At 45.3% G+C, this 26,773-nt stretch overlaps 1 protein-coding gene across 1 annotated transcript in view; it reads left to right on the top strand.

Annotated features, from left to right (window-relative positions):
- SLIT1 (slit guidance ligand 1) overlaps positions 1–26,773 on the top strand; it is a 124,700-nt gene that overhangs the window by 6,719 nt on the left and 91,208 nt on the right. Inside the window, exons 2-4 of the mRNA XM_079977221.1 lie at positions 19,056–19,127; positions 19,546–19,617; positions 22,557–22,628. Coding sequence (XP_079833347.1) covers positions 19,056–19,127; positions 19,546–19,617; positions 22,557–22,628 — 216 coding nt within the window. The remainder of the gene's footprint in view (positions 1–19,055; positions 19,128–19,545; positions 19,618–22,556; positions 22,629–26,773) is intronic.

Here is a 26,773-nt window from a genome sequence, read left to right as displayed (position 1 = left end):
GTTTCCCTTGGTCCAAGTTTTGCATTTTTGCAGCGGAGGAACAATCTTCCCTAAATGGTGACAAACTGAAAGTTTGACTAAAAATGGCTCTTCACCATTTAGAAAGCTGCTGAGCCTTGAGCAAACACTTCCTAATTTTGGCCATCTATGAGATAATATTCACTTCCTCTCCACCCCACCCTGCTTTTGCCTGATTTGAAATCCTATATTTCTCTAGTTCTTTGGGCAGTTGCCACTGTTGTCCTGCCTTGGATATTGCTGGGCAGCTAAAATGTTGCATTGTGCACGTTTTATTTTTATTTTTGAGAGAAATGGCTTCTGATCACCGAAGCTAGATCTCTAGGTGCCGCTTACATATATAATTTTTTGTTTCTCTTTGACTGTTTCCTAGTGATGAAAATATATGGGATCCACTCTTTAAAACTGTGTGCCATCATGTTGTCTGTCTTTAGAAATAAATAAATCTCAAGCTTGTAAAGGTGTGTGGAGGGCAATATTTTGGCAGGAAAGCAATGCATGTGAGAAGCAACAACAATCTCAGGATGTTGTCATGCCGTTTGGAACAAACTACATTCTGCAAGATACTAAAACCAAATTAAATTTAGTACCCAGTACCCACACAGATTGACATGCATCGAACCAGGCACAGAAAATAAAATAATGCAAACATATGCTATTGGCTAAACACTAAGGACCAGATTCAAATGAGTAGCTTTGCTAGCAGGAGCCCTCGCAAGGGCTCCCCCTAGAGCAGTAGGGCTTTCCACTCTCTCCCTGTGTGCCAACTCCATCAAATCAGCCCTGCGGGGGTCAGGATAATCCATTGAACAGTGTGCAGGGGGAGGAGAGGTGAGGTTCTTCTGCTGGGCAAGCAAAAATACTTGTGCGGTTGAAATTGGTTTAGTGCAATGTTGAATTCTTCCCTCTTAGGTTGTATTTAAGAAAGTCATGTTCATTGACTTCAGTGGGTCTTTTCTGAGTAAGAGTAGCATTGAATGCCACCCTAAGCTTTGACTTAGCAGTGCAAAGCTATCCATGTCTACTCAGAAGTAAGTCCCTTTGCGTTCAGTGGGGCTTAATCCCCAGTGAGTGGACCTAGGAGTGCAGCCTTAGCCACCACTGGCAGGCACAATGGCAGGACACACATGGTGTGGGAAGTTACTCAGTCTAGATGTTCTGGTCAGAAGCAGAGCCTGTGACACAGTATTTTTGGTCTTAGAGGTATGGCATGCATGACACATGGTCAGTTGACAACTTATCAAGTGAAAAATGAACCCTTGTTCGAAACAAAACCCAAACATTGTGAAAGGCCCAATTCTTTTAAAACCTAAATGGACAGGAGGCAGACCCACTGTGCTGTGGTGCTCCCCATGCTGCTTTGGCAGTGGTGGAAAGGAAACAACCAGGCCAATGGGCATGATAGCTTTCCTCTGCGGCGTCACCAGCAGAGCAATGTCAGAATGGGAAGTGGCCATTTTTCAGGCGGCCTGTGCATGCATTTCTTCTCTTTGCATGTTGCCAGAAAGGTGTGGGAAATGACCAGGCTACAGTGACTCCTATGTCCCCATACTGTTAGGACAAGAATATACATTGAACCATTATTCAGCCCTGGACTGTCTTTGTTCATGTAAATCATCGTGCTGTGTGTACTTCAAAAGCTTTTCAAGATAAGAAATTCTTCAGATTTCACTGTGATTCACACGGAAGGTGTTTGTCTAACTGAGGCCTGTTCTTGATGCCTTAGAACTATTGTTCTCTAAATCATGGCAGCCTGCTGAGAGGACTTGAATATTGAAATGTTGAAATGGCCCACATGTGTAAATTAGGTTTTGTACATTACGGAAATTAAACCTCATGTAGAAGAGATGGCCTTGTCAGAACAAAGACTCTCATTTGAAATCGGCCAGGCATACCAAAGGATACCTTTTTGGGATACATCAAATATAGATGTTCTTTATATAATGCAAGAATAAAAATACACAACAATTCTCTCCTAAAGCTACCTTATGCCATCAACCAGTGGTTCCCAATTGGCGGTCTGAGGACCCCAATAAGTCTGTGGCACATACCCATCAACTGGCCAGGATATCCCATTTTGGGGCACCATGCTCTTGTATGGCTCACATGACTCATGTGGGAATGTAGTCTGGAAGACCCACGATCCGGTTTTGCGTTAGGATGTCTTGGAGGGTATGGTGGCACCATTCACATTACAGAAACTATCACAGAGAGATCAGCATTTTCAAAAGTAGGGGTTCCATGGCTTGGCTTATGAAAAACGGGGGGTTCTCTGTACTTAGTTAGTTGGGAACCACTGCCATAGACAATTAATCACGTAGGTTCTTCTGCCCTGTCCACATATCTGTGTTATGTATCTTCTGAACTCATCCCCATTCTGTCCTGTGTTACACTGAATGTATCCCTCTGGAGCACGTGGCCTCAGTGCAAAGTCCAGGGATGCAGTGGGGACTCTGGAGAGCCCCCCAAATGAAAAGCGGGTGGCAGTGATGGGCAGATAGCAAGGCAAGCATCTGAGGGATGAAAAATGACTGCTGACCAGGGCAATTGCCCCAGTCTGCCTAATGGAAGGGATGGCCCTTTGGAAGTGCCATGATGCTGCTAAGCTTACCACAGGCACCTGGTTGGCCACCATCAGCACAGAATGCTGGACTCGACAGGCCTTTGGCCTGATCCAGCAGGGACCTTCTTATGATCTCACTTCATGTTTTCTCAAGAGTTTAAAACTGAGCAGCCTCTTCCCCAAGATTCACACCTGTCACTTCCATAGTCTAGCGAAGCTCTCTTTCCTACCCTTTCCTCTTGTCTTGTATCCCTGCTTCATGGCATGCTGCTTCCCTTGTGCAATATGTGCGCTGCCACAGCCATCCCCTGATCTAGGCAACAGTTGCAGTATGTTCCTGCTCTCCCTTTTTGTCAGAGTAAAGCTGTCTCTTATCGTGCAGCTTCACCGATCCCCGTATGCTCCATTCCAAGTTGCTTGCTGTTTGAATAGTGAAAGGCTGCTGCAGAGACTTTGAGGGTTGAGTGTCTCCTTAATACAGCATCTCTGGATGGATTAGGCAAGAAATCCACAGAGTGTAGGATGCTGCTCAAAAGGGAAACATGGGAAGTAAAATTGGAATGGTAAAAAACTGCCTTCTGCCCACATTTAATGCCAGCCGTCCTGTACAGAGCAGAATGGCAGGCGTGGCGCTGGAACGAACCCAGAAGTGTTTCACAGCTTTGGCAGCTATCAGACCCCAGCCTGCAACCTAAAACATAGAAATAAGGTTTTTTTTTGTGTGTGTGTATAGAGAGAGGGGAGTGTGAAGGCTGAGCATGCTTGGATAGCATTCAGCCTCCCAGATGATTGAGGTTTCTGGCCCTTTCCTCATATTGCTTTGGAACTGGGCACAGGATTGTCAATGGCATGCCAGCCGTCTAGGGATTAAGCTGGCATCATTCTAAACAAGCCGCTTGGGGGCAAGAGTTGGTTGAGGTGCATTGGGCTCCTGCTTTGCTAGCACTGCCACAGCCCGCAAGTTCTGAATTTCTGTGCTTGTTAGTATTGTGTGCCTAGGTAAACGGATCAGATTTCAAGTGAAATCTTTCCTCATTTTTCCCTTCTGTTGCTTTGTGGTACTACTGGGGAGGGAGAGAGTTTGTATTGCAATGGTTAGGAGCCAAGAGAAAGTCCCCTTTCCCGGTATTCGCTCACATATGTTCACATTGATGTATTGCAGTAAGCTAGGCATAGCAAGTAGCAAATGAATAACAGGCCCTCTGGTTTCCTATTGGACTTTATGTGAGTGAGTGAGTGAGTGAGTGAGTGAGTGCGTGAGTGAGTGATTGAGACAGACGGACAAGGCAGGCAGGCAGGCAAGTACATCTAGCTTATCTAGCTGAAATGGGAGTTCAGATCCCACCAGGGAGCTTCCTAGCTTGGCAGAAGGTGCTCCCGTGTTGAAACAGCGTGGTAGGCTTGTGGTGGATCACACTGGCAGTCATGTTGCATTTCCTTTCCTTCAGATCCTTCCCTGGGTTGTGGGGAATTTGCAATTCTATTCCAGTTTCTCCCTTCAGCTACTTCCCAGGCAGATGCTGTCTATGCATTGCCATGGCAACGCTGTGTTCGCCTCTCCATGGAATTGCATGCTGGAAAAATATTAGTTTAAAAACTATGCAGTGTTTGTATTGATGGAAGCCGAGGTTGTTAGCAGGGATGGATCATCCCAGGCATGAAGGAAGCCCCAATAATGGGCAGTAAAGCAGCAGGATTTGCCTCCAGGGGACACTTCCCAGCAGCAGGTCGAGAGGCTCCCTACAAATACAATTCTGCCCTCTGTTTTATGGCACATTTTAAAATATAGATATATACTTGCCTTAAGTGTGCCACAGTGGCCCTTGTAAATGTAGCTTAGCTGCAAGTACTTTGAGTAAGTGTGAAAGGGGTTTAGTTATTATTTGTATTTCATTCTTTAGGGAGTTCAGAACAGGATTTTTCTTAGCCCACAAACAACCCTCTGGGTTAGGCTAGGCTGATAAATAGGGATTATAGACTGAAGGTTGCCCACTGGGTTTTATAGCTGAGCAAAGTGATGAGCCAACAGAATTCTTAGCCACTGAACCGCACATTGTTTCTTAAATGTTTTTTCAGTGCTCTTTCCATTTCAGCAAAAAAAAGGTTGCTTGTAGAATAGATCAACAAGCCTTCCCCCAACTTCTTCTTTTTTGAAATGTGTTTTGTCAGTTTTTCTGAAAACATACAAGAAAATCAACATAGGCAGGTAAATAAACACACAACCTGCCCCAGCTCAACTTCTCGAAGCAGGAGCTTGGTTCTTTAAACTGCCTGTTTCAGCTCCATTTGCATCCCCCCAAACTGAGAAAATCTGTTAGTTCTATACTGGCCATGCTGCGCCATTCAAGACAGCTAGTCAAAGCACATGTTGGCAGAGGGAATGCTGTTACTTAGCCTGGGGTTTTTTTTTTTGTGTGTGTGTGTGTGTGTGTGTGTTGCACAGGGAGAGGATCTGGATGGATTTTGAGTGGAGGGGTGGAAACAGTGATCACTTTCCAGGGAGGGATTGCCAAGGGGAAGCAGCTGTGATGGGAGAGCCAAAAGAGAAGGAGCTTTCTGTGGGTGGACGGTCATAATCTCTGTCTCTCAGTGCATGTGCATGTGTATGCTCGCATGTATGTATGGTACCATTACCAAATAATAAAACTTTTATTTGTATCAGTAATGGATTTTATTGCACCTATGGCTCCAGTAAACATTTCATTCATCCAAATTAGCCCTTGGTGAATATTGCGGGCCTATTGTCTGCTGTTCTACCTACAAAGCAGATACTGTGGTCCCCAGACGTGGCAGTTTGTGACACTGCTGCGGAGTGCGTTTGCTACACCATTTCTTACAGCAACACTACCAGGCATTTCTCCAATGATTTTGAGCTTCTCAGTGAATGGGACTTTAGTTGCCGCTTGCAGCAGAAATAACAAGTTGGAAGAAAAGCAATTATCCCTACCATACTCCTTAAAGGTAAAGGTACCTCTGCCCGTACGGAGCCTGTCGTGTCCGACTCTGGGGTTGTGCGCCCATCTCACTCTAGAGCCCGGGGGCCAGCGCTGTCCAGAGACACTTCCGGGTCACGTGGCCAGCGTGATGAAGCTGCTCTGGTGAGCCAGCACCAGCGCAGCACACGGAAACGCCGTTTACCTTCCCGCTATAAAGCGGTACCTATTTATCTACTTGCACTTAAGGGTGCTTTCGAACTGCTAGGTGGGCAGGAGCTGGGACCGAAAGACGGGAGCTCACCCCGCCGCGGGGATTCGAACCGCCGACCATACGATCGGCAAGTCCTAGGCACTGAGGTTTTACCCACAGCGCCACCCGTGTCCCGTTAACATACTCCCTACTTCTATATAAATAAAAAAATTGTTTTATTATTTATACCCCCGCCCATCTGCCTGGGCTGCCCCAGCGACTCTGGGTGGCTTCCAACACATATAAAAACATAATAAAACATCAAATATTAGAAACTTCCCAATACAGGGGTAATAATTACCGTATTTTTTGCACCATAGCACTCACTTTTTTCCTCCTAGAAAGTAAGGGGAAATGTCTCTGCGTGTTATGGAGCGAATGCCTACGGATGACAGGGGGATCTGCTGCAGTCCTGAGCAGAGGATCCATGGTTCACCTTCCTTCCCTCCTCCATGGCTGGCTTTGAAACAGCAAAGCGGGAGAAGAGCCGCTGAGTGGGGAGGAGAGAGGGACAGAGACCCTGCTTGCTTTAAAGGAGCAAAGCAGGAGATGAGAGGAGCCGCTTACACGAGTGTAAGCGGCTCCTGTCCAGTTGGCTCCTTTAAAGCAAGCAGGGTCTCTGTCCCTCTCTCCTCCCCACTCAGCTGGCTAAATAGCAGCAAAGCTTTTCAGCGAGCTGGGGAGGAAGGAGAGAAGCAGAGCCTTTAAAGGAGCAAAGCGGGAGAGGAGAGGAGCCTTCTCCTCTTATACCCTTCTTCTGCATTATTAACAGCATCCTTCTCCACCCACCCCATGCGTGTTGCTTGTCCCTTGAGTGCTTTTCCTTCCCTCCCCACTTAAATCATGGTTACAAAGCACAGATCCACATGGATCCTCAGGATTTTGCACTGGGTCACCCCAAATTCACCATCAGATCACATAGCATGTCCATGGCTACAGCTTGCACCAAAAAAATCACGCACCCACTGTTGCCTGGGGCCGCAGTGGTGCAAAAACGTGGTTACAAAGCATGGATTCACATGGATCCTCAGGATTTTTGCACTGGGCTACCCCAAACCCACCGTCAGATCACATGTCTATGGCCACAGCATGAACCACAAAAACCATACATCCACTGTTTCGTTTAGAATATTTTTTTTCTTGTTTTCCTCCTCTAAAAACTATGTGCGTGTTATGGTCGGGTGCGTGTTATAGAGCGAAAAATACGGTATAATATATTATAATATACAATATAATTATTGGATGTTGGGGGAGTGGAGTGTGTAGAATCCCTATACAGTCGTACCTCGGAAGTCGAATGGAATCCGTTCCGGAAGTCCATTTGACTTTCAAAATGTTCGGGAACCAAGGCATGGCTTCCGATTGGCTGCAGGAAGCTCCTACAGCCAATTGGAAGCCGCAGAAGCCACATCGGACTTTCGGGTTCCAAAAGAACGTTCAAAAACCAGAATAGTCACTTCCAGGTTTGCAACATTCGGGAGCCAAAACGTTCGACTTGCAAGGCGTTCAACTTCCGAGGTGTGACTGTATGTGTTTATCTCTCTGCTTTACAAAAGCCCCTTTCTGACATTTATTTAGTATATTTTATCTATAGTCTGTCCATCCTCAGAGGATCTCTGGGCAGTGCACGTGGTGGTTCTCCCCATGCTATCTTCTGAACAACCCTGTGAGGTAGGTTAGTATGAGACAATGACTGGCCAAAGCAGGCAGCTCTCCCAACCTAGGTGTGTTCATTATTATGTGCAGCTGTATACACAAGGCTTTCTGTTCTAAGTTCATTATAACATGTGCAGAGATCCTCACATGTACAGCTGAATGTGCAGAGCTCGCAACGCACACAGGTCTGGTGAGCTGCCTGCCATGGCAGTGTTGCTCCCTCCTTACCTGCAGACATTGAGTTCCAGGTAACGTTCTAAAAAGGGCAGAAGTTTAGGTCGGCATGGTGACAACAATATCTCCAAAGTCAAGGAGAGTGTTCCTTGCCTGGATGTGATCTGTTCCCTACTTTTTACTCCTCACACCAGCTACCTTTGATGGAGTCATTCTAAATAACTCTGGGTTCTGACACTTGCTGGTTGGTGCAGGCCCTTGGACAAAGCTAGAGAGCCAGTGTGGTGTAGTGGTTAAGAGCGGTAGACTCGTAATCTGGTGAACCAGGTTCGCATCTCCGCTCCTCCACATGCAGCTGCTGAGTGAACTTGGGCTAGTCACACTTCTTAGAAGTCTCTCAGCAAGCCCCACTCACCTCACAGAGAGTTTGTTGTGGGGGAGCTAGGGAAAGGAGAATGTTAGCTGCTTTGAGACTCCTTCGGGTAGTGATAAAGCGGAATATCAAATCCAAACTCTTCTTCTTCTCTTCTAGAGATTGTACTTGTAGCTGTTAGCCCAGAGCAGACAGACAAAAAGGCAGCCAGCCGTAGAAAGGAGCTTCAGTCTAGATTGAGAAGACCAACAAACCTGAAGCATAGCAACCTTTAGTTTCTCTGTTGTTGAAGTGAAAAATTATTGGCCTGAGAGCAGGTTTGCTGCGATGTGGTTTAGAGCAGTGGTTTCTACTTGAACTTAAGGACAAAATCACTGGACAGAAAGAGATCAACTAGCTTCTATAAGAAGGCTCAGGTGCATGTGGGTGGTTCTCTGTCTGGTGTCAAACAGCACCAAAAACTAAACACAATGTCTGAAGTCCTTGCTGCTCAGTCATGCCCTGAGCATAAAAGAGGCAACTCCAGACACTTGTCACATGCAGTGGCTTTTTTCTGTTAGGGATTCTGGTAGTGGACGAGCACTTCAGAAGAGCAACCCCAGTTAAATAGAGCAGTAGCGTTGTACGCAGAGAGTGACTCAGTCTCAACTGCCAAAATCAGAAGGAGAGGTGGAATCTTTTCGAGCAGTCAAGGGAAAGACAAGTTCATTGGCCAGATGGGGAAGTGCAAATGGCTTTTAAGCATCTGGTGTCACTAGGCAGGAGACAGGAACAGATGCAGAGTTTACTGGAGGCTTATCTGTTCCCTGGAGAACTGCCAGAGGTGAGCAACTGAGGAAAGAGGCATAGCTGTGAGACCCATTATACCTTATAGCATTTGTGTGTCTGGGCTCAACTGATGGCATCCCCATTGCATGTGGATGACTCCAGCTCTGAAACAAAAGCTAACCAGACAATTAGTTTTCCTTGTGAAGATGTGTGAGATGAAGGAAGAACAAAGAGAGCTCTGGAAGGATAGTTTTAGGCTTTCTGGATGGGTTGTTTCTTAACTCTGCCACTTTCTCATGATATGGACAGAGATAGAGGGCCAAAGGAGAAGTGAGGCAGGAAATATGTGAACAGGATCTCTTGAGAGGGTTTCAAAAGAAAAAAGATCAAAGACGCTCTGCATGTTTGTTTTGGGGAGGGGACTGAAATCATGGTGCTCTGCCCTCCCGGAACCATTTTCCTGATCAAAATGTGCTGAGGTGGAGAGAAAGGAACAGAACCTGCCATTTCCCATTCAGGGCAAAACATACAAGGGTCCTAAGGGTCTTCTCTTCTTAGGGCCTCGTTGCCATAGGGACAGGGTCATTCAGTCCTCAGGAGACAAGGGTAGAGCTGCTGTTCTCTTAAACTAGGAGCAGGGAACCTCACGCCCAGGAGTGAAATGTGGCCCTCCAGGCATGTCTATCTGGCCCTTGGAACTCTCCCCAGGCCACACGCCTCACAGGCCCTGCTTGACTCCCGAAGTGCTTTGACCTGGTTGAAGTGTAATGTAAGAAGAGTCCCCTGGCCAGCCAGATGCCTGTGTGAAGCCCACAAGCAAGTAATGGAGCATAGCAGCAGCAGCAGCAGCACTCTGCCCACTTGCAGTTGCCAGCAAGTGGCTCAGAGGTATCTGACATCTGTCCCTGGAAGTAGCCATTGTCCCTAGTAGCCATTGATCGTCTTGTCCTCCATGACTTTGCCTAATCCTCTTATAAAGCCACCTCTTGTGGGAGCAAGTTCCCTAGTACTGCAGGAAGAAGTTCTTTCTTTTATCTGCCCCAAATTTTTCAACGTTCAGCTTCAGCAGAGGTCTGTGAACTCTGATTCTGCAAATGCCCACAAGGTCTGTATCTTTGAGCTCTGATAGTAACTCTTGCATGTGTGGATGTAGGCTAGGGAGGTTGTGTGTGTGTGTGTGTGTGTGTGTGTGTGTGTAGAAATTATTCTGCAAGTGCAATTTCCTTCAGAGGCACCAGTGCTCAGTGAGTTTGCAGAAGTGATCCAGGCGAGATGAATCTATGAACTGCATCCATTTTTTTAAAAAAAAATGGTTCACAATCTGCCGTCTTGAAAATTCCTTGCATTTTGTGAATGATACTTGTTCAAACATTTCTGCAGTTACTTAATGGTAGGGAGATCAAGAAGACAACCAAATCTGATATAATCTTGCTTAATCTACTTCCTGGAATGCATCCTCTCTTGGTAAGGGAGCAGGAACAATGGCTTTTGTTAACACCTTTGGTTTAATCCCTGGGTTTGTTGGGGGAGAATGGCAGTGGGCTGTAAGGGAAGGGTAGCTATTTCAAAGCATGCCTCCCTTGTACAGCATAGGACAGCAATGTGCGTGTAAGAGAGAGAGACAGAGATTGTTATGCTTGCTGCTCTTTGGAGACTGAAGACATAACATCGCCTCCCTCGGCACCAGGCAAATGGAAGCCATTGTGGTGCAGTGGTTAGAGTGTTGATCTAGAACCGGGAAGACCCAGGTTCAGAACCTCACAGCCATGAAGCTCATTGGAGATCTTGGGCCAGTCACTACCTCTGAAAACAAAGCATGTTCAGCTGCCTTGAATTAATAATAAAAAAACAATGACTCTCCTGAATCATGTTTAGTTTGGCCAATTCTTGGTATCACATTTTAGAAAAGTTTGATGCTTAGTGACATGCCTAAGAGTTGGTGTGCTGGATGTTGGAATGTCTATAGTAAGGACAGCCAATGTTTTGCCCTCCAATTCCCATCATTCTTTATCGTTCACCATGCTGGCAGGGGTTGATGGGAGCTGGTGTCCAACAACATCTGGAAGGCATCACATTGTGTTTCCCTCGACTAGAGGATCAAATAAGCTTGTCCTAGTGCACATTGATCAGTCCTCCAGAATTATCTGGGAGCCTTACCCCTATCATTGCACAGTTGTTGTGGAATCCAGACATCAAGTTCTTCTTTTCTGAGTATTCACTTACAAGTTTTCAAACCACAGTATCGGGATTCTTCTCTCCAGCCAATGCATCAATTTGTTGTAGTTAGTGTAGTGTGGAATCCTCCTACAGAAAGATTACTCTCCCAAGCATTATGTGGGAATGGATACTGTATAGCACTGTTGGGTTCTCAGTTGTTGCTCAATCTGCTGTCCAGATGCTAGCTGCTGATGGGTCACTTTGAATCTTTTGCTCGCTCTTCTTATGGCTCATTATCTTCAAACCGGATTTTCAGCCAGACACTCCTTCAAATTGAGCGCTATCCTCTGACAACCCTTTAAATAGTGGACTCTCTTGTGGAAAGCAGGACATATAACCAGCCATCCAATAATGGGTAGTCCACCATAGTGTCTAATTCAGCCCTGAAGTCAAAGAAAGGCTAAAGGCAAGAACTTCATTGCCAGGAATCATATTGTAGAAGTGTACTTGATAATCCTTATTGTTCTCTGCCACATTCAAAGGATGACATGGACTGATACAAATGTTAGTCTTTTTACAGATCCTAATGTGGTTTCAGGAGAAGTACTGTGAATGATATAAGGATATTAGACTACATTATTCAGTTTGCAGAAAGCTGTACTGTACAATGTAACCAGAGGAGACTATGAAGCTTATTAATTGAAAAGATTATTATGCCACCATATAGCCAAAGAGTTGAAGGCAGATTACAAAAATTTAAGATGAAAAGAGCAACAATAGAAAGTATGCACACGAAAAGCTGCACAGTTATAATTCAGAGTTTAAAATAATCACGCTGGAAAAGCTTGAATTTGGGGGGTGAAGTTGACTCCCTGTCACTCAGAGTGCTGACAATTTCTGTCACCTTTCTCCCTCTCCTGTAGTTATACACTCCACTTCATCTTATTTTGCTCTATACTATTTTTCATACCTATCACTTCTGAATGATCTTTGCTTCATTGCATATTAGGTGTAATGTTAGTCGCCGGGTTTGCAGGCCTTCCTCATTAATCATCCATGTCTTGGGGTGCATTTTAAATGGGTTTGGGTAACTGGAATATGCTAATTTCATGATTTATTTAAAGCGTGTATCCAAAGGTCTGTGCTGTGCTTATCACTGCTCGTCTCTGTTTGAATGCAAGAGTTTGGGAGGACCTGCAGGAGAATTCAGAGCTGCCACAATCGCCAGGGCAACTTGTCAGGTGCACAAATTCTAGCCAACATCAGTCTCACAGTAACTCCACCTTTTTGTGCCCCAACTTCCCCTCTTTCTCAATTGCCAGAGTCATTAATTCAGTCACTTTATACACCAGAGAGCATTGCAGTCGCAGTGGGAAAACCCGGTAGTAAAAGCTGTAGAGACCAGAAAGCCTTGCCTGCCTCCCATTATGGCTCTCACAGTTTGGTGCAGTTTTTGAGGCTTAATGTTTTATGGCAGAGCTGGAACAGTTTAATAACCTCATAAAACCTAATGGAGTGTTGTGTGCTCGTACTCAGTAGTTGCCAGTTACCATTTGCTTGCCCATTGTCACTTTGCAGCTAGTGAAGGTTGTGAATTTGGTAATATACGGGGGTGGGACGGTGGGACACTGTAACTAGGGATACTTCCCTCACAAGTGAGTGAACTGTGGGCAAAGGTGAGCCCCCTAAAACCAGTAACCCCCTTCTTGCAGTTTTTTCACAGCATCACATTCATTCCTTACACACGTTCATTCTTATTATCTTTGCTCTTTCTGTCTGGGGCTTAAATTCCTGCAAGCTCCTGCCCTGGATCATGAAGCCTTTGCTTTTGATATTAACCACAGACACTGCCTTATAGGGCTAATGGTCTTTAGGCAAGAGCAAATGTTGTGAATATTGTTTTATTTGGGAGAAGCACATTTTCACCACCATCCTGCCTCATTTATTTCTCTCTCTTGGAAGAAATGCTTGCAGCACTTCCTGATTACTCGATAATCAGGTAATTTTGCTGTGGCTGCAACTGGTTTCTGTGCCACGTGCCCTTCTCTTATTTAAATGCTTTTTTAAAAAATGGCATTGAAAAGTTTTCAACTTGTCTATGTTGGGGTTTTTAAAGTGCCATGAATAGAAGGCTGTTCTGTAAATAAAGCAATTTATTGTTATTAATTATTAATATTCTGGATGATAGCAAATTGGGCTACATCAAAATCAGCTAGAAAGATGGTCTTGATGGTTAATTAGAGAGGAAGAACCAGCCCCGTCATCAGAGAAAAATAATAATGAGGGAACTGATCCATGGGAAAATTCTCAGTGCCCTTTGGAGACCTCATCTATATTTTAGGAAGCAGCTGACTGGTTGCTGCTTTGGTATTCTTGAGAAATATCAAGAATAATGGTTGTTATAAGAAGATTATCCTGAGTTATACACAAGGGTTTGATAGGGCTAGCAATGATGCTGCCACTACAAAAAGCATTTTGAAATGGAATTACATATGCTAAAGGGCAAGTTCATTTTACAGTTTGCAACCCCTCCTCATTCCCAATTTCCCTTTGGAGCATAAGAGATTGAGCCAAGCCAGTGCCAGCATATTGAGAGGTAGTTTTCTGAATCAGTTTGATTCTTTAAATTATCCTTGACTATATTTAGCCAGAACTGTTGGATTTTCTTTTCCAAAAACGTTGCGGTTTTGCTGAATGTATCACCTCTCAGACTTCAGACACCCTTAATAGATTGCCAGCTCTTGCCCAGGAGGCTACACTTCTTGCTTTAGTACCAGGTTTCACAGGCCACATTTAGGAAAAGGCGTCTTCTGCCACTGTGCCTCGCCATTCCCTTCCCAGCTAATTTTGGTGTGAAAACAGTAATCCCGCTCACAACAGCAAGCGGAGAGGACAATGGTATCCTGTATCATGGAGACAGAAGACAGCATACCCAAATCCTGCCTCTCTGACCTAGAGATGTTAATATGTCATTAATCACAGTCTCCAGCTCAAGAGCTGCAGCCCTAAGGAGAACTGGCAAACTCCATCAAACCTACCAAGGATTAAACCAGGGGTAGGCAACCTAAGGCCCGGGGGCCGGATGCGGCCCAATCGCCTTCTAAATCTGGCCCGCGGACGGTCCGGGAATCAGCGTGTTTTTACATGAGTAGAATGTGTCCTTTTATTTAAAACACATCTCTGGGTTATTTGTGGGGCATAGGAATTTGTTCATTATTTTTTTTCAAAATATAGTCCAGCCCACCACATGGTCTGAGGAACAATGGACTGGCCCACGGCTGAAAAAGGTTGCTGACCCCTGGATTAAACAAAATGCTTGTGTCACAGAAGTAGGCAAAAGTATGCAGACCACATTTTCAACTCTCAAAGACTGCATATATATATATATTGTCACTATGTAATAGAGGTGGAAGCTGTTAGCAAAGATTCTACCACTAGTGACAGCAAAGTCTGACATCCTTTTCTTCTATGGAGAAGTTGTTGCTTCGTTTCATAGCCAAAGACCAAAGTTGCCAGGCTCTCGATGTGTCTGTGAGCTTCCTGAATCTCATTACATGTTTTTGAGAAAAGGCTTCCTCCATCCACCCTTTCCTTTGCCCCCCCCCCACCTTTGGTCAAGGCAGAGAATTCGTGATGTGGTAGAGGTATGACTTTGACGGACTATAATTAATATCTGAGAGAATGATGGGGACCTGGAGGCGGAAGAACCACTATTGAGTTAAATAGCCCTGTTGTTGTAACATCATTGCAGATAAGCGTTCACCTGCTGCTAACTCCTTTCCGTGTTCTCAAGGCCATAATTCAATGGAACAAAGAAGCTATGGGAGCTGCAGATCTAGGGCAGTCATGGGCACATATGAGGGACACAGAATTGTGAATGAGCTGGGGGGACACTGGCCAGCTCAAGGGCAAACTGTGTCTTGTACAAAGGTTGGAGAGTCTGTCCCTTCTAATGGATTTGATCTAAACAAAAACATCTGGTCTAAAGATATATTCATGGAGCAGCGCAGGTACTATCTATTCATAACTGAAAATACTGTAACCTGTTCTGAGCTCACAGAATAGGGAGGAAGCCTAAAATATATAATTAATCCATCTACACTCTTTGCTGATTGGGAGGAATAAGCCAGTGAATTCACAGTCTATATCCCTCTTGTATGTCTGTAGAGGTAATAATGTTTAAATGTATTGAGGTGCCTTCTATATAGAGAGGCAAATACATTTGATGTGCCTCTCATCAAATATATTTGAGGCCTGGAAGACTCACCCAAGCATTTAAAGCCGGGAAATAGCTAATTAATCATTGGCAAAATGTAATCTACTGTCAAAGGTGTTCATTTTGACATTTCAGTGTGCAAGGAAAGTGACAAGCAAAACATCCAGGGCTGTATTAAACCAGATTGTTTCATTAGTGAAAACCAGCACAATGATGCAAATGCAATTGGATCCTGCATCCCTATGTCATCCCCAAATCTGCTCTGGAGGGTCAGAAATGCTTTTAGTGACAGAATGCCTTAGCGTGCTTTAGCGTGACATTGAATACAACCCCCTCTCCCTTTTGAGCTGTAGGATGGGATGCTTCCCCCTTAGCATGCTAAAACTAAGGAGTTACGCTGCATTCACTTGGCATCCTTACTGAATTGACAATCAGGTGCTTTTCAGAGAAATGCACTCTGACACCAGTAACTTAATAGTCACATTGAGATAGGAAACTGGAGCAGAGGGGTGGGGGTAGCCTGCACTGAGGGGGTAAAACAAAAAGATTCAGCTATACCAGGAAGCACTTGATTCCCTTCTAGCACTGGCTGCCCTGAGCTGGGAGCCCAGAGCCAAAAGGTTGCGCTTTTGTAATTGAAAATGTAAATTTCTTAATGTTGCGGCTTATGATCTACTCTGGCATTTGTGTGTGTATACATGACTATGCTTCTGCCTGCACACCTGCAGCTGAGTAAACATGTGGCACCCAAGACAATAGGCACATCTCCTAGATGGCCCCTAGACACCACAAGCAATATAAATGGTAATTTCCTGATGAAGTCATTTTGTTTGGAGTGGCTGGTTTACCCCAGAAAGCCCTTGAACACATGACCCTGATTTCTAACCGCTATTCCTCCTTCCATATGTGATTGAGCATAGGGCTGTGCGTCGAGGCACCCACTGAGGCGCATAAACATTAGAACAGTTTCAACAGCTGCAACAAACTCTCTCTCTCTCTCTCTCTGGCAGTTGTCTTGACTGCTGTGATGTTCTCTTGAATGGCCTTTTCGATTTCCCTGTCTCTGGAGGTTCTGAGCCTTTTATTGGCACGGTTTAAATTTCTCTTCACAACATGCCAGCAAGCAGCAAAACACTGTTATTATGATCCTGTGCGCTTGAGGACAAGATTACCTTGGCAGTTTCCCCTGCCTTATAAATGTTGCGGGGGGGGTGGGTTGTGACAGCGGCGACGGCTAGCTAGATTTTTAACATGGCCTTAAAAACCATAGGCTGATCTTTCCTTTGGTGATCTGCGTTCAACTTGTATGTTTTCATCCTTCACTAGATTGACAATATCCCTAAAAGAACTGGGAGTTCTTCCCCATTAAAAGCAAGAGGCAGCAATTCAGTAGGTATAGTTTTCCCCGTCAATGATGGGAGAAGTTGCACCTGTCTGACTTACGTTTTCCTCAGAACTCTTAAAGGAACAGAAGTCTTTCCGCTTTTGGAGCAGGGGTAGCTAACAGGGGTGTTTCCCAGGTGTTGATGGACTACAACTCCCATCAGCCCCGTTCACTGGCCATGCTGGTTATGCAAGATGGGAATTGTAGTCTAAAAACATCTGGAAGGCACCACATTGACTATCCCTGTTTTGGATACCTTTACTTTTAGCTGCTCCCTATTTCAGGAACTGAAAGGAAAGATGGTTGTGAAATGCAAGTTTTTGCATCTTGCTCTCTATTTCTGTGGAGAAGATCGAGCTCCAAATTATTCAGGTTGTTGAGCAATTACATTTCCATCAACTGTCCTGGAAAAAAATGGGACATCCCATATTTTCTCACAAGAGGATGGCAGCCATTTTGGCCGCCACAATTTTGCACAATTTTTGCACACTCTCGCCCTGAAAAGGCGCTTTTCAGGGCAGCGCTTTTGCATGGCACCCCAAAACGTGCATTTTTGGGTGCCGTGCCTGGGAAAAGTGGTTTTTTGGGGGAGTGATGTCATGTGGGTCATGTGACTTGCTCAGCAGTGCACTCCCGGAAGATGGTGTCCCGGATTGGAGCCACTATGTATTAGTGGGTACGCAATTAGCCTTTTAGCTGCCTCAGGTTCTTATTATGCCATGCATGTTTGTCATTGTAGCTTGCATAATTGCAGCAGGAATGAGTGTAAGTTTCAGCCTGACACAAAAGGGCAGGGAGCAATGCTTGTTCACCCCATCCATTCAGGGTGGTCCTTCCTGGTGTCTTGGAAACGTGCTTCCCCGTTCCACCCGCACCATGCAGTCTCATAATGAAAGGAGGCCAGCAATCTTTGTGATCGAATGGATGCAATTAGCTGCCATTTCAGCTGGACAATGAGGTCTTTCCGAGGGATGATGCTTGCTTGTTTCATGGGCGAAGCCATATGCATAGTCTTGACCCTATGCAAGCCAAGCATACAAATTATCCGTTTGTGGAACAGTCTGGCTGAGGTGGAATTGCAAAGAAATTGTCCCAGGACCCTCCTATCAGTAGGCAGTGGGTTGAAGCTGAGAGCGGGAAGAAAAGCTGGTGCTGTGTATGTTTGCTCTGACGCATCCAAAACTCCACATTCATCACAGTTGGAAGGACAGAGAGTTGGCATTGCACACAAAGGCGCTTCCTCCAGCCATGGCAAGTAATTAGTGGTTCCCTGTGTGTCAGTCTCCTTTGCCACCACATTGGGCTAGAAAAGATATCTTTGAACACCCAGAACCCTAAATACATACCAAAAAGCCATCACTTCCACACTCTACATTACACACCTAAAGTTTCACATATTTAATGCTGTCTCAACACAGACTCTTTGTATATCCCAGATCCCATCTAAAATCTCTCCCTGGTCTATCCAGGCTCTGGTTTTCACTCCTGCTCAAACCAGTCAGGTTTTTCCTTTCCTCTCTTCTGTTGGTGAACCTTACCAGTCCTCCCACTGGCTACTTTTGATTCTGATTTTGGGGCTCAATTAAAAAAGGGGGGAGGAAAGAGGGGGAGTAGTTTGTTTCTCATCCTCAGTAATTGTAGAATGAAACTTGAAACTGAATAGCTGTAGCACAGAGACCTGAAGGTCAGAGAGGGGCATCAGTGCACTGCAACAGGCGGCCATGGAGCTAGTTTTTCATACCAGTGAAGAGGCAAAGGATTGAGGAGGAATATCCCCCCCCCCGTGTTTTCTGCAGTGAAGCAGGCAGGGAAAAGAGATGCTGTTGAAATGTCAGAATTCAGACCCATCTCAAGTTTGTGAAAAAGCTGCTATTTTGTTTTTTATTCCATTCATTTCATTTCTTACCTGCCCTTCACCACAAGATTCCAGAATGGGTTACAGCACTATAACAGCACTATAACATACAGGATTAAAATTAGTTAAAATAATTTACAGTCAGAAGAATAAAATGGGTCCTGCCTGTCTGCCTATCTATGCGTACCTGTATGTGTGTGCGTGAAAGGCTCAGAACCCCCTGCTGCTCAATAGATGAACTCTTGTGAAATATGGTGCTAACTATGTGGAAAGCATAGTAAGGTGTCCAGGACAGGTGAACTCTGTTTTGCTTGTGTGGAAATAGTACATAGGAGGCTAGCACTCTTGCATTAAGGACTACGGATCTGGCACTGGGCTGGTCCTACCATTAGGTAAAGTGCGGTGGCCACCTCAGGTGGAGGTGCTGAGCAGAGGAGAGAGCTCCGCATTGCGCACATAACCTGCCCTGCAGCCTCTAAGCTAGGTTGCTGCCCTCAGGTGCGGTTGAGCATACTGTCCCATCACGAGTCTTGGAATAAGATTCAACTGCTAGTCCAGTCATAGCCTCTACGTGGCATGGCAGTGGACAGGCGCCATTTTGTCCTCTGCCTCAGGCAGCTGAATGTGTTTTAACTGGTCCTGGCTGAAGCCTAGCACCATGTGTCTACTTCCTAACTTATAGTGTTTCTGTCCTTCTCTTCACAGGGAGCTGAATGGGAACAACATCACCCGCATCCACAAAAATGACTTTGCTGGGCTGAAGCAGCTGCGAGTTCTGTGAGTGGCCTCTCCCTGCTGCCTCCAAAGTGATACTATCCTCATGTCTCCACCCCTGTTATTACGGAAGCCAAGTGGGGCTGCTGTGTGTGTGTGTGTGTGTGTGTGTGTGTGTGTGTGTGTGTGTTCCCTTTAATTCAGAGGTGGGGGACCTTTTCCATCCCAAGGACTACATTTCTTTCTGGGCAACCTTCTGAGGCCAGTAGTAGTGGGCAGGGCCAGGAGCAAAGGGGGCAAATTTATGCCTTTGTACAGCAACTTGCCTTCAACAAACACTCACACACCCTTCCCTATCCTGTCCACAGTCAGCCCAACAAAGAGGAACTCCCATCTGCTAGGATGCTGGGCTCCCTTTGTCCTCTTCCTCTTGTTTTTCCCTTCTGCTATCCCAGCTCTGATGCTCTTATTCCTTTTTCAGGCAGCTGATGGAAAACCAGATCAGCGTGGTGGAGCGAGGGGTGTTCGACGACATGAAAGAGCTGGAGCGACTGTGAGTGTCTCAGAGAACTGATCAAACTACAGAAGCTGTGGGTGGGGGAAGTATACACACAGAGGGAAAAGATGTGTGTGTGGCACGCGGTGGGCGGGGGTAGAGATTTCCCAACAGAAACCCTGTTTTCTCTCTCCCCTCCATTCAGGCCATACATACACTTGGTGGGTTTCTTGGTCCTAGGAAGTTCAGAGGTGGGACTGGGCCAGGGGTGGAGAGAACAGCTCAGAAGCAGTCAGCTCCAGTACCTACACCAAGAACCAGTGCTTCTCCACCCCCACCCTCCTGCTGACACAGGCAGATGGTGTGAACACTAAGTGTTTTTACACCCAGCCATGAACAGCCTGGCTGGCATTTACACCCAGATGCTTCCCAGTCTGTTCACCATTTCTTTCAGATCTAAAATAATTCTCAGCAGTGTGCGTTCAACGAGGGGCAGTGTTCAAATCAACCCAAGCTGTGTCTGCCTCTTTTCCACACAACAGCTGTAAATTGTCACCTGTGAAACGTGCTTCTACTGTCTCTGAATATATCCTTCCCTTGTCCTGCCACTGCCAGGGGGAAAGGGTTGTTCCAGTGCAGTCCTGGATCAGACTGGCATGCCTAGCATTGTGCAGAACATGCTACCCCTTTAATTGGCAAATGCCAGGCTAAATGGACTTTCATCAGTATAGAGATATCATACAGAAACCCCAATCTTCGTCCATAAAGCATCATGGGTAATTTATTATTGGAAGTTTAGGCTGCATTGCCTTTTCATTAATCTGTGGCCACTCTCTGACCGTTATCCATGTCCTGTACAAATCTGCAAACACCACAATTGGACCTCTATCTAGTTGTGTCTTGATACTTGGTCCTTTGTATCAGTTGCCCATTCAGATTCTTTGTTCTCCCCCTTCCTTAAAAACAATACTAAATTATATTTTAAAACACATGTAGTTTGCAATCTGAATTTAAAACCCCCCACTAAAACTGCACACATCTATATACAGGTAGGTAGCCGTGTTGGTCTGACGCAGTCGAAATAATAGAAAAAAAGTTCAGTAGCACCTCAGAGACCAACTAAGTTTGTTCTGGGTATAAACTTTCATGTGCATCTGAAGAAGTGTGCATGTACACGAAAGCTTATACTCAGAACAAACTCAGTTGGTCTCTAAGGTACTACTGGACATTTTTATTTTTATTTTGACACATCTGTATAGTTTACCTATACATTCCTATGTACCGTTGACAGGTTTTGTACCCCTTTTCTCTTGAAAATACACACTCCGCAGGCAGCTGGATCGAGGCGGGTCGGGGCTGCTGATTCTTCTAGACCTGTCAGCAGCCTTCGACATGGTCGATCACGAACTCCTGGACCACCGCCTTGCCGACGTGGGGATCCAGGGCACAGTCCTTCAATGGCTGCGCTCGTTTCTCTCTGGTCGGGGACAGAGGGTGGCGCTTGGGGGGGAATTGTCATCCCACCACTCCTTGGTGTGTGGTGTGCCTCAGGGTGCAATACTCTCCCCGATGCTTTTTAACATCTTTATGCGCCCCCTGGCTCAGCTTGTCCGGAGTTTTGGGCTGGGCTGCCATCAGTATGCTGATGACACCCAACTCTATTTGTTGATGGACGGCCACCCGGACTCGGCCCCAGACACACTGATCAGATGCTTGGAGGCTGTGGCTGGATGGTTACGTGGGAGCCGGCTGAAGTTAAATCCTTCGAAGACAGAGGTCCTCTGGCTGGGACGGGACGACATGGGACTGAGGGGGCAACTCCCATCTCTTGCGGGGGTGCAATTAGTGCCAGCACCGTCCGTTAAGAGTTTGGGTGTAATCTTCGATACCTCCCTCTCCATGGAGGCGCAGATTGCAGCTACAACAAAGGCGGCATTTTTTCATCTCCGCCAAGCTAAGCAGTTGGCTCCTTACCTCTCTCGCCCTGACCTAGCCACTGTGATCCACGCGACGGTCACCTCCAGACTGGATTATTGTAACTCGCTCTACGTGGGGCTGCCCTTGAGACTGACCCAGAAACTCCAGCGGGTGCAGAATGCCGCAGCGAGACTCCTTACGGGGTCTTCGCTTAGAGATCACATTCATCCGGTGCTATACCAGCTGCACTGGCTCCCGGTGGAGTACAGGATCAGGTTTAAGGTGCTGGTTTTAACCTTCAAAGCCCTATACGGCTTAGGGCCCTCGTACCTACGGGACCGCCTCTCCTGGTATGCCCCACAGAGGAACTTACGATCTTCAAATAAAAACACCTTGAGGGTCCCAGGCCTCAGAGAGGTTAGGCTGGCCTCAACTAGAGCCAGGGCTTTTTCGGCTGCGGCTCCAACCTGGTGGAACGCTCTGTCACAAGAGACAAGGGCCCTGCAGGACTTGACATCTTTCCGCAGGGCCTGCAAGACAGAGCTGTTCCACCTGGCATTTGGTCAGGGCGCAGCCTGACCCCCTCCTCTGGCAATCTTTACAAAGCTTTAGTTTATGGTTGCCATCAATCTTGATTTTAATTCATTTTTATAATGTTTTATAATGTCATACTGTTTTAATGTTGTTAGCCGCCCTGAGCCCGGCTTCGGCTGGGGAGGGCGGGATATAAATAAAATTTATTATTATTATTATTATTATTGTACCTTTTATCACAAGTATTTTTATGTTCTTGATCTGTAAGGGTGTGCTGAAGCAAATGGAATAGTTGGCTGAAAAATATCGGTCAAGGTTTTAGGGAGGTATTCTAGTTAAGCTGTGAGATCATTGGGGCACAAAACTACTAGTGGCAGCAACAAAACCAAGTGACCTTTAAGCACAGCTGCTATTGTTGTAGGACATATAATAAGGTGCAGAACCTGTGGACTCCCAACTCCCATCAGCCCAGGCTACCATGACCAGTGATCAGGGATGATGGGAGTCTGTGAATGCTTATGAATCCTTCCCCTCTGTTTTCCTAGACGTCTGAATCGGAACCAGCTGCACACTTTGCCAGAGCTCCTATTCCAGAATAACCAAGCATTGTCTCGGCTGTAAGTACCTGGAAATATATTGCATATTGCTTTTGTTTTTTCTGCCCTTTTGAAGAATGGTGTTGAGGGAGTACTGCAAATCTTGAATGGGAAAGCAGCAAGAAAACGGTTTTGGGTGTGGTGCACCAATTGCTGTGTACTGGAATTGGCTAATGGGGCTACCAGAACATCAAGGTGTGGATCTGCGGTGTGCCCTGAATGTGTAGAATGAGAAACGGATCACCTTTGTCCAGTCCACAACTGCCACATCTTGAGATCCAGGTCACAAGAGTTTTAAGGCATGGTACAAATTGAGGCTGCCTGCACCCTAACTAAAAATGTAGTTTTTCTCAGTCCAGAATCATTCATCCTCACCATCAACATGCCACTTTTGGTCTTTGATTCTAGATCCTGCCATTCTCAAGAGGTGTGTGGTTACTTGATACACATTTGAAAACCCTCACCTTGATTAGGTTATCTATGCCTTTTCCTTCTTGCATATGCCCCAGGTAAATTAAGTAGGAAGTGGTGACTGCAGCCTTGGTATACACCCACCCGCAGTGTTATTGGGCAGGTGTTGATACATTCCCCCATTCATGGGTCTGCTTACATTTCTCTTCAAATGGACGCACTGCATTTAAAATGGAAACAATCTGCAATGAGGTCCCAGTCCCCTCTGAATTAAACCAGCTTCTCAAGCAATGTTTTTCAAGGAAGGCGGAATACGCAATAGATCTAGATTGCATGCGGACTACATAGAAGAAACAAGTAGTCTCCATTGATTCCAGAATAAAATGTTGTGTGTACACAGCCTGGTATTATTGCCACCTCGGTATGGAAAGACTAGTGGGTTCTTGAGATCTTCATACATATCACTTGGAAGCTGAGGACATTATATGTATTGGGCATTTCAAAGGTCATGTGTTGCACTCAGATGACCACAATCCACCATGAACTGCAGATTTTAGGTGGACTGAATCCTGCTGAATGCCTACATGGAATAGCAGCAGAGATATGGAAGTTGATCATTGATCATTTATCTAGAAAGCTTTCCTGTAAAACAGAGGTGGGGGATATTTTTCAGCTTGAGCGCCATGTTCAAAAGGGGTTGTTTGCTGGTGCTGGACAGGGCCAGAGGCAGAAAGTAGGTGGGCAAGCAGATGTGACTGTTCCCTTTGTATACCGCGGGCTTCATTCCAGACATGCAGAAGTCAGAGGTTTCTATGTCCCAAATTGCATAGGTACCATTAAGCATCCGTTTGTGTCTGTGTACACCTGTATACTCCACAAAAAAGGGCTGTGATGACTGATGCAAGAGGGCTCTTTAGATTTTTGCTTTGCTGAGTTGATTGTGAATCTAAACATTTTGTCTCCCTAGCTGAACAGACAATATATAATCACTTCTATCCTCCCTTGCTAATTACCAAGAGCTAGGAAAGACAGAAAATGAACAACTGTGTCTTTTAAAAATAAAGATTAAAGATAAAATGTTCATGTAAAATAATTAATAAAAGGAAGTATAAAATAACATTTCCTTTGTAGGCCTGCATCCTTAAAAGCTCGTGCTAATAACTTGAAATATGCAGTTGCCCATAAAACGTGTTTATAATTATGTATTTCTTTATGGCTTCTATAAATACAAAAGTAACAATGACTTGCATAACATGTTTTCTTCTCTGTGCACCGGCAGCTGCTAACAAAACATTATCAAAATCATAGGGGGTGGGCACCTGCCAAGGCTCATTATCACACGTTGGAGGGATTCAAAAAGGGCTTCTGGCAAAGCTTTTGAGTCAGAAAAAGCCACTTGCATTGTTAAAGTAAGTGTGTGTGTGTGTGTGTGTGTGTGTGTGTGTGTGTATTTGTGTGTGGGCACAAACACAGAAGGTAGAAGCATTAGCAGAGATGACAGCTTGCAATAGGAAAACTACTAGTAGAAACAAATGAATTACTTAAGCTGAGTTTTTGGCTTGGAATACTTTTTGTTTTTTATCTTTTGTAGAGGTTGGCGGATAACCATGAGTCATTTCATTTTTCCTGTCTTATTTCCCTTCCCCATCTTCACTTATCCAGGCTTGCCTGATTTTTAAAGACCACTTTCTAGAGGCTGGTGGAAGAACTTTCAGATCTCATTTAAGAACAGAAGTTCATACAACCACAATTAAAAGATTTTAAATCATCACAAGTGTTCTTGTAAAAATTATATGCTGGTATACATTCTCCCTACCCACACAGAGAATGAGGGTCCTTACTGTGTCAGAGGTAGCCAATGTGATGCTTTGCAGATATTTCTGGCCTACAGCTCCCATCATTCCTGACTATTAGCTACACTGGCTGGGGCTGGTGGAAGTTGGAGTATGATAACATTGGGAAGGTGCCATTTTGTCTACCTGAGTTATAAGGGGAAGGGATGGATTGCAGTGCATCAGAGAGTAGTTACCGGTAATTTTTATCTTCATTTTGTATCCTTCACTTACAAATGGCCTTTCTAATGACATATGAGTTTCTTAGAGAGATTAAAAACTCATGAAGATCAGAAAATCAACATATATTAGCTTCAAATGCTTACTTACATTGTTCCTTGCTGGAGGCTATGAATATGTGGCAGGGTACAGATGTCTAAAGCCACATTCTTCCGATCAAGTGTCTGAAATGGACCCCTGTCAGAGCTAAGGAAGACAAGCCATTAGACTTAACACAGTAATGTGGTCATTTCATTTTTACCCATGCAAACCAGACCCTGCAGAGTGCCTGGAATTATATTGGGAAGAGGAAAAAAGCCCAGTTGGAGAAGCCCACACGATCATAGCACAGTATCCTCAGCCAGTGGGTGGCATTCTGTGACTAGAGAAAGAGCACAGCCGTGTAAGGGAAGCAGAGGTTTCAGAGAATAAGTGTTTGCTTCCCTTCCCTCTCCCAACATTTTAAGGAGTGCCAGGTTGATTCCTGAGGAATGTCAGCTTGGCCTGGTTTGTTCGGGGCTCCAATCCCAAGAACAAGGACAGGAGGCATGTGCAGATATTTCCCACTGCTCTCCAGGACATGCTTCTCATCCAGATGCAAGATCTTAGGAATGAGTGTGAAAGGAAGTACCAAGGAGATGGTTTCCTCTGTTTTATATGTGATTATAAAAGGACAAGAGAGGGGATAGGCCTGTGCCAAGCCCCCTAAAAGGCACGGTTTCTGAGGCAGCCGTTACCATGGCAGCTGATGGCTTGATCTAGCTTATTGCCATTGACTGTCGACTTTGCTTCTTCAAGCTGTTAAACAGTTATTCACTGTTGTTGGACAATGTGCTCCCACAACTGTGTATCGCCCCCTCCCAGAACGATGTATCCCCAAGTCATACTCAGAACAGACACATTGAAATCATTGTCCTTGACTAAGACAAGTGCATTGATTTCAGTGGATCTACTCTGAGAATGGGTTAGTTGGATGCAAATTTCCATAAATAAAAATGTAGACATTTGTGAGTTTGCATGAGGGGCTCCAGAGCATATGTGCACACAAGTGCACACTCACAAACCCACACATAAAACCAGGGTGTCACGCTAACTATGAAGTTCTGGATGGATTAAACCCTGCAGTGCAAAGCTACTTCTTCCCTACCTGATCTGGCCTGGATGTGATTAATTTTCAACCTTCTGTTAGATGTAGCAGATACACACAATATTTATATTATTTCATTATATTATATTATATCACAAGGCATTTCAGTGAAAGGCAATGGCACACAACCCTATTTCTTGGTGACATCTGAATCAGATATGAGGCTGTGCAAGCTCTGGGCCAGTGTCTGGATGCAGTGGTGGACCTGCAGGAGGGCTAATGAATTGTGTTGGAATCCTGAGAAGATGGAGGCTCTTTTGGTACCCCTGGATGTATATTTGTCCCTAGAGTCTCAAGTGTCCTCTCTGGCTAGGAGTGCCTTCTACCAGCTTCATCTGGTTCACCAGGTATGGCCGTTCCTGGTCAGGGACAGCCGACTTCTGTAGTTCATATGTTGGTAACCTCAAGTCTTAATTACTACAATATGCTGTACGTGGGGCTGCCCTTGGGCCTTGTCTGTGGTGGCTAAACTGCTGATGGGGGCAGATAGGTGACAACATGTTACACTGTTGTTAAAATCTCTGCAGAAGCTGCCTATCTGCTACCTAGCCAGGTTC

Source organism: Podarcis cretensis, assembly GCF_951804945.1.
Source record: "Podarcis cretensis genome assembly, chromosome: 5".
In the NCBI taxonomy this organism is placed as follows: domain Eukaryota; kingdom Metazoa; phylum Chordata; class Lepidosauria; order Squamata; family Lacertidae; genus Podarcis; species Podarcis cretensis.
The sequence above is the reverse complement of the archived record's forward strand: the minus strand, read 5'-3'. Positions and strand labels throughout refer to the sequence as shown.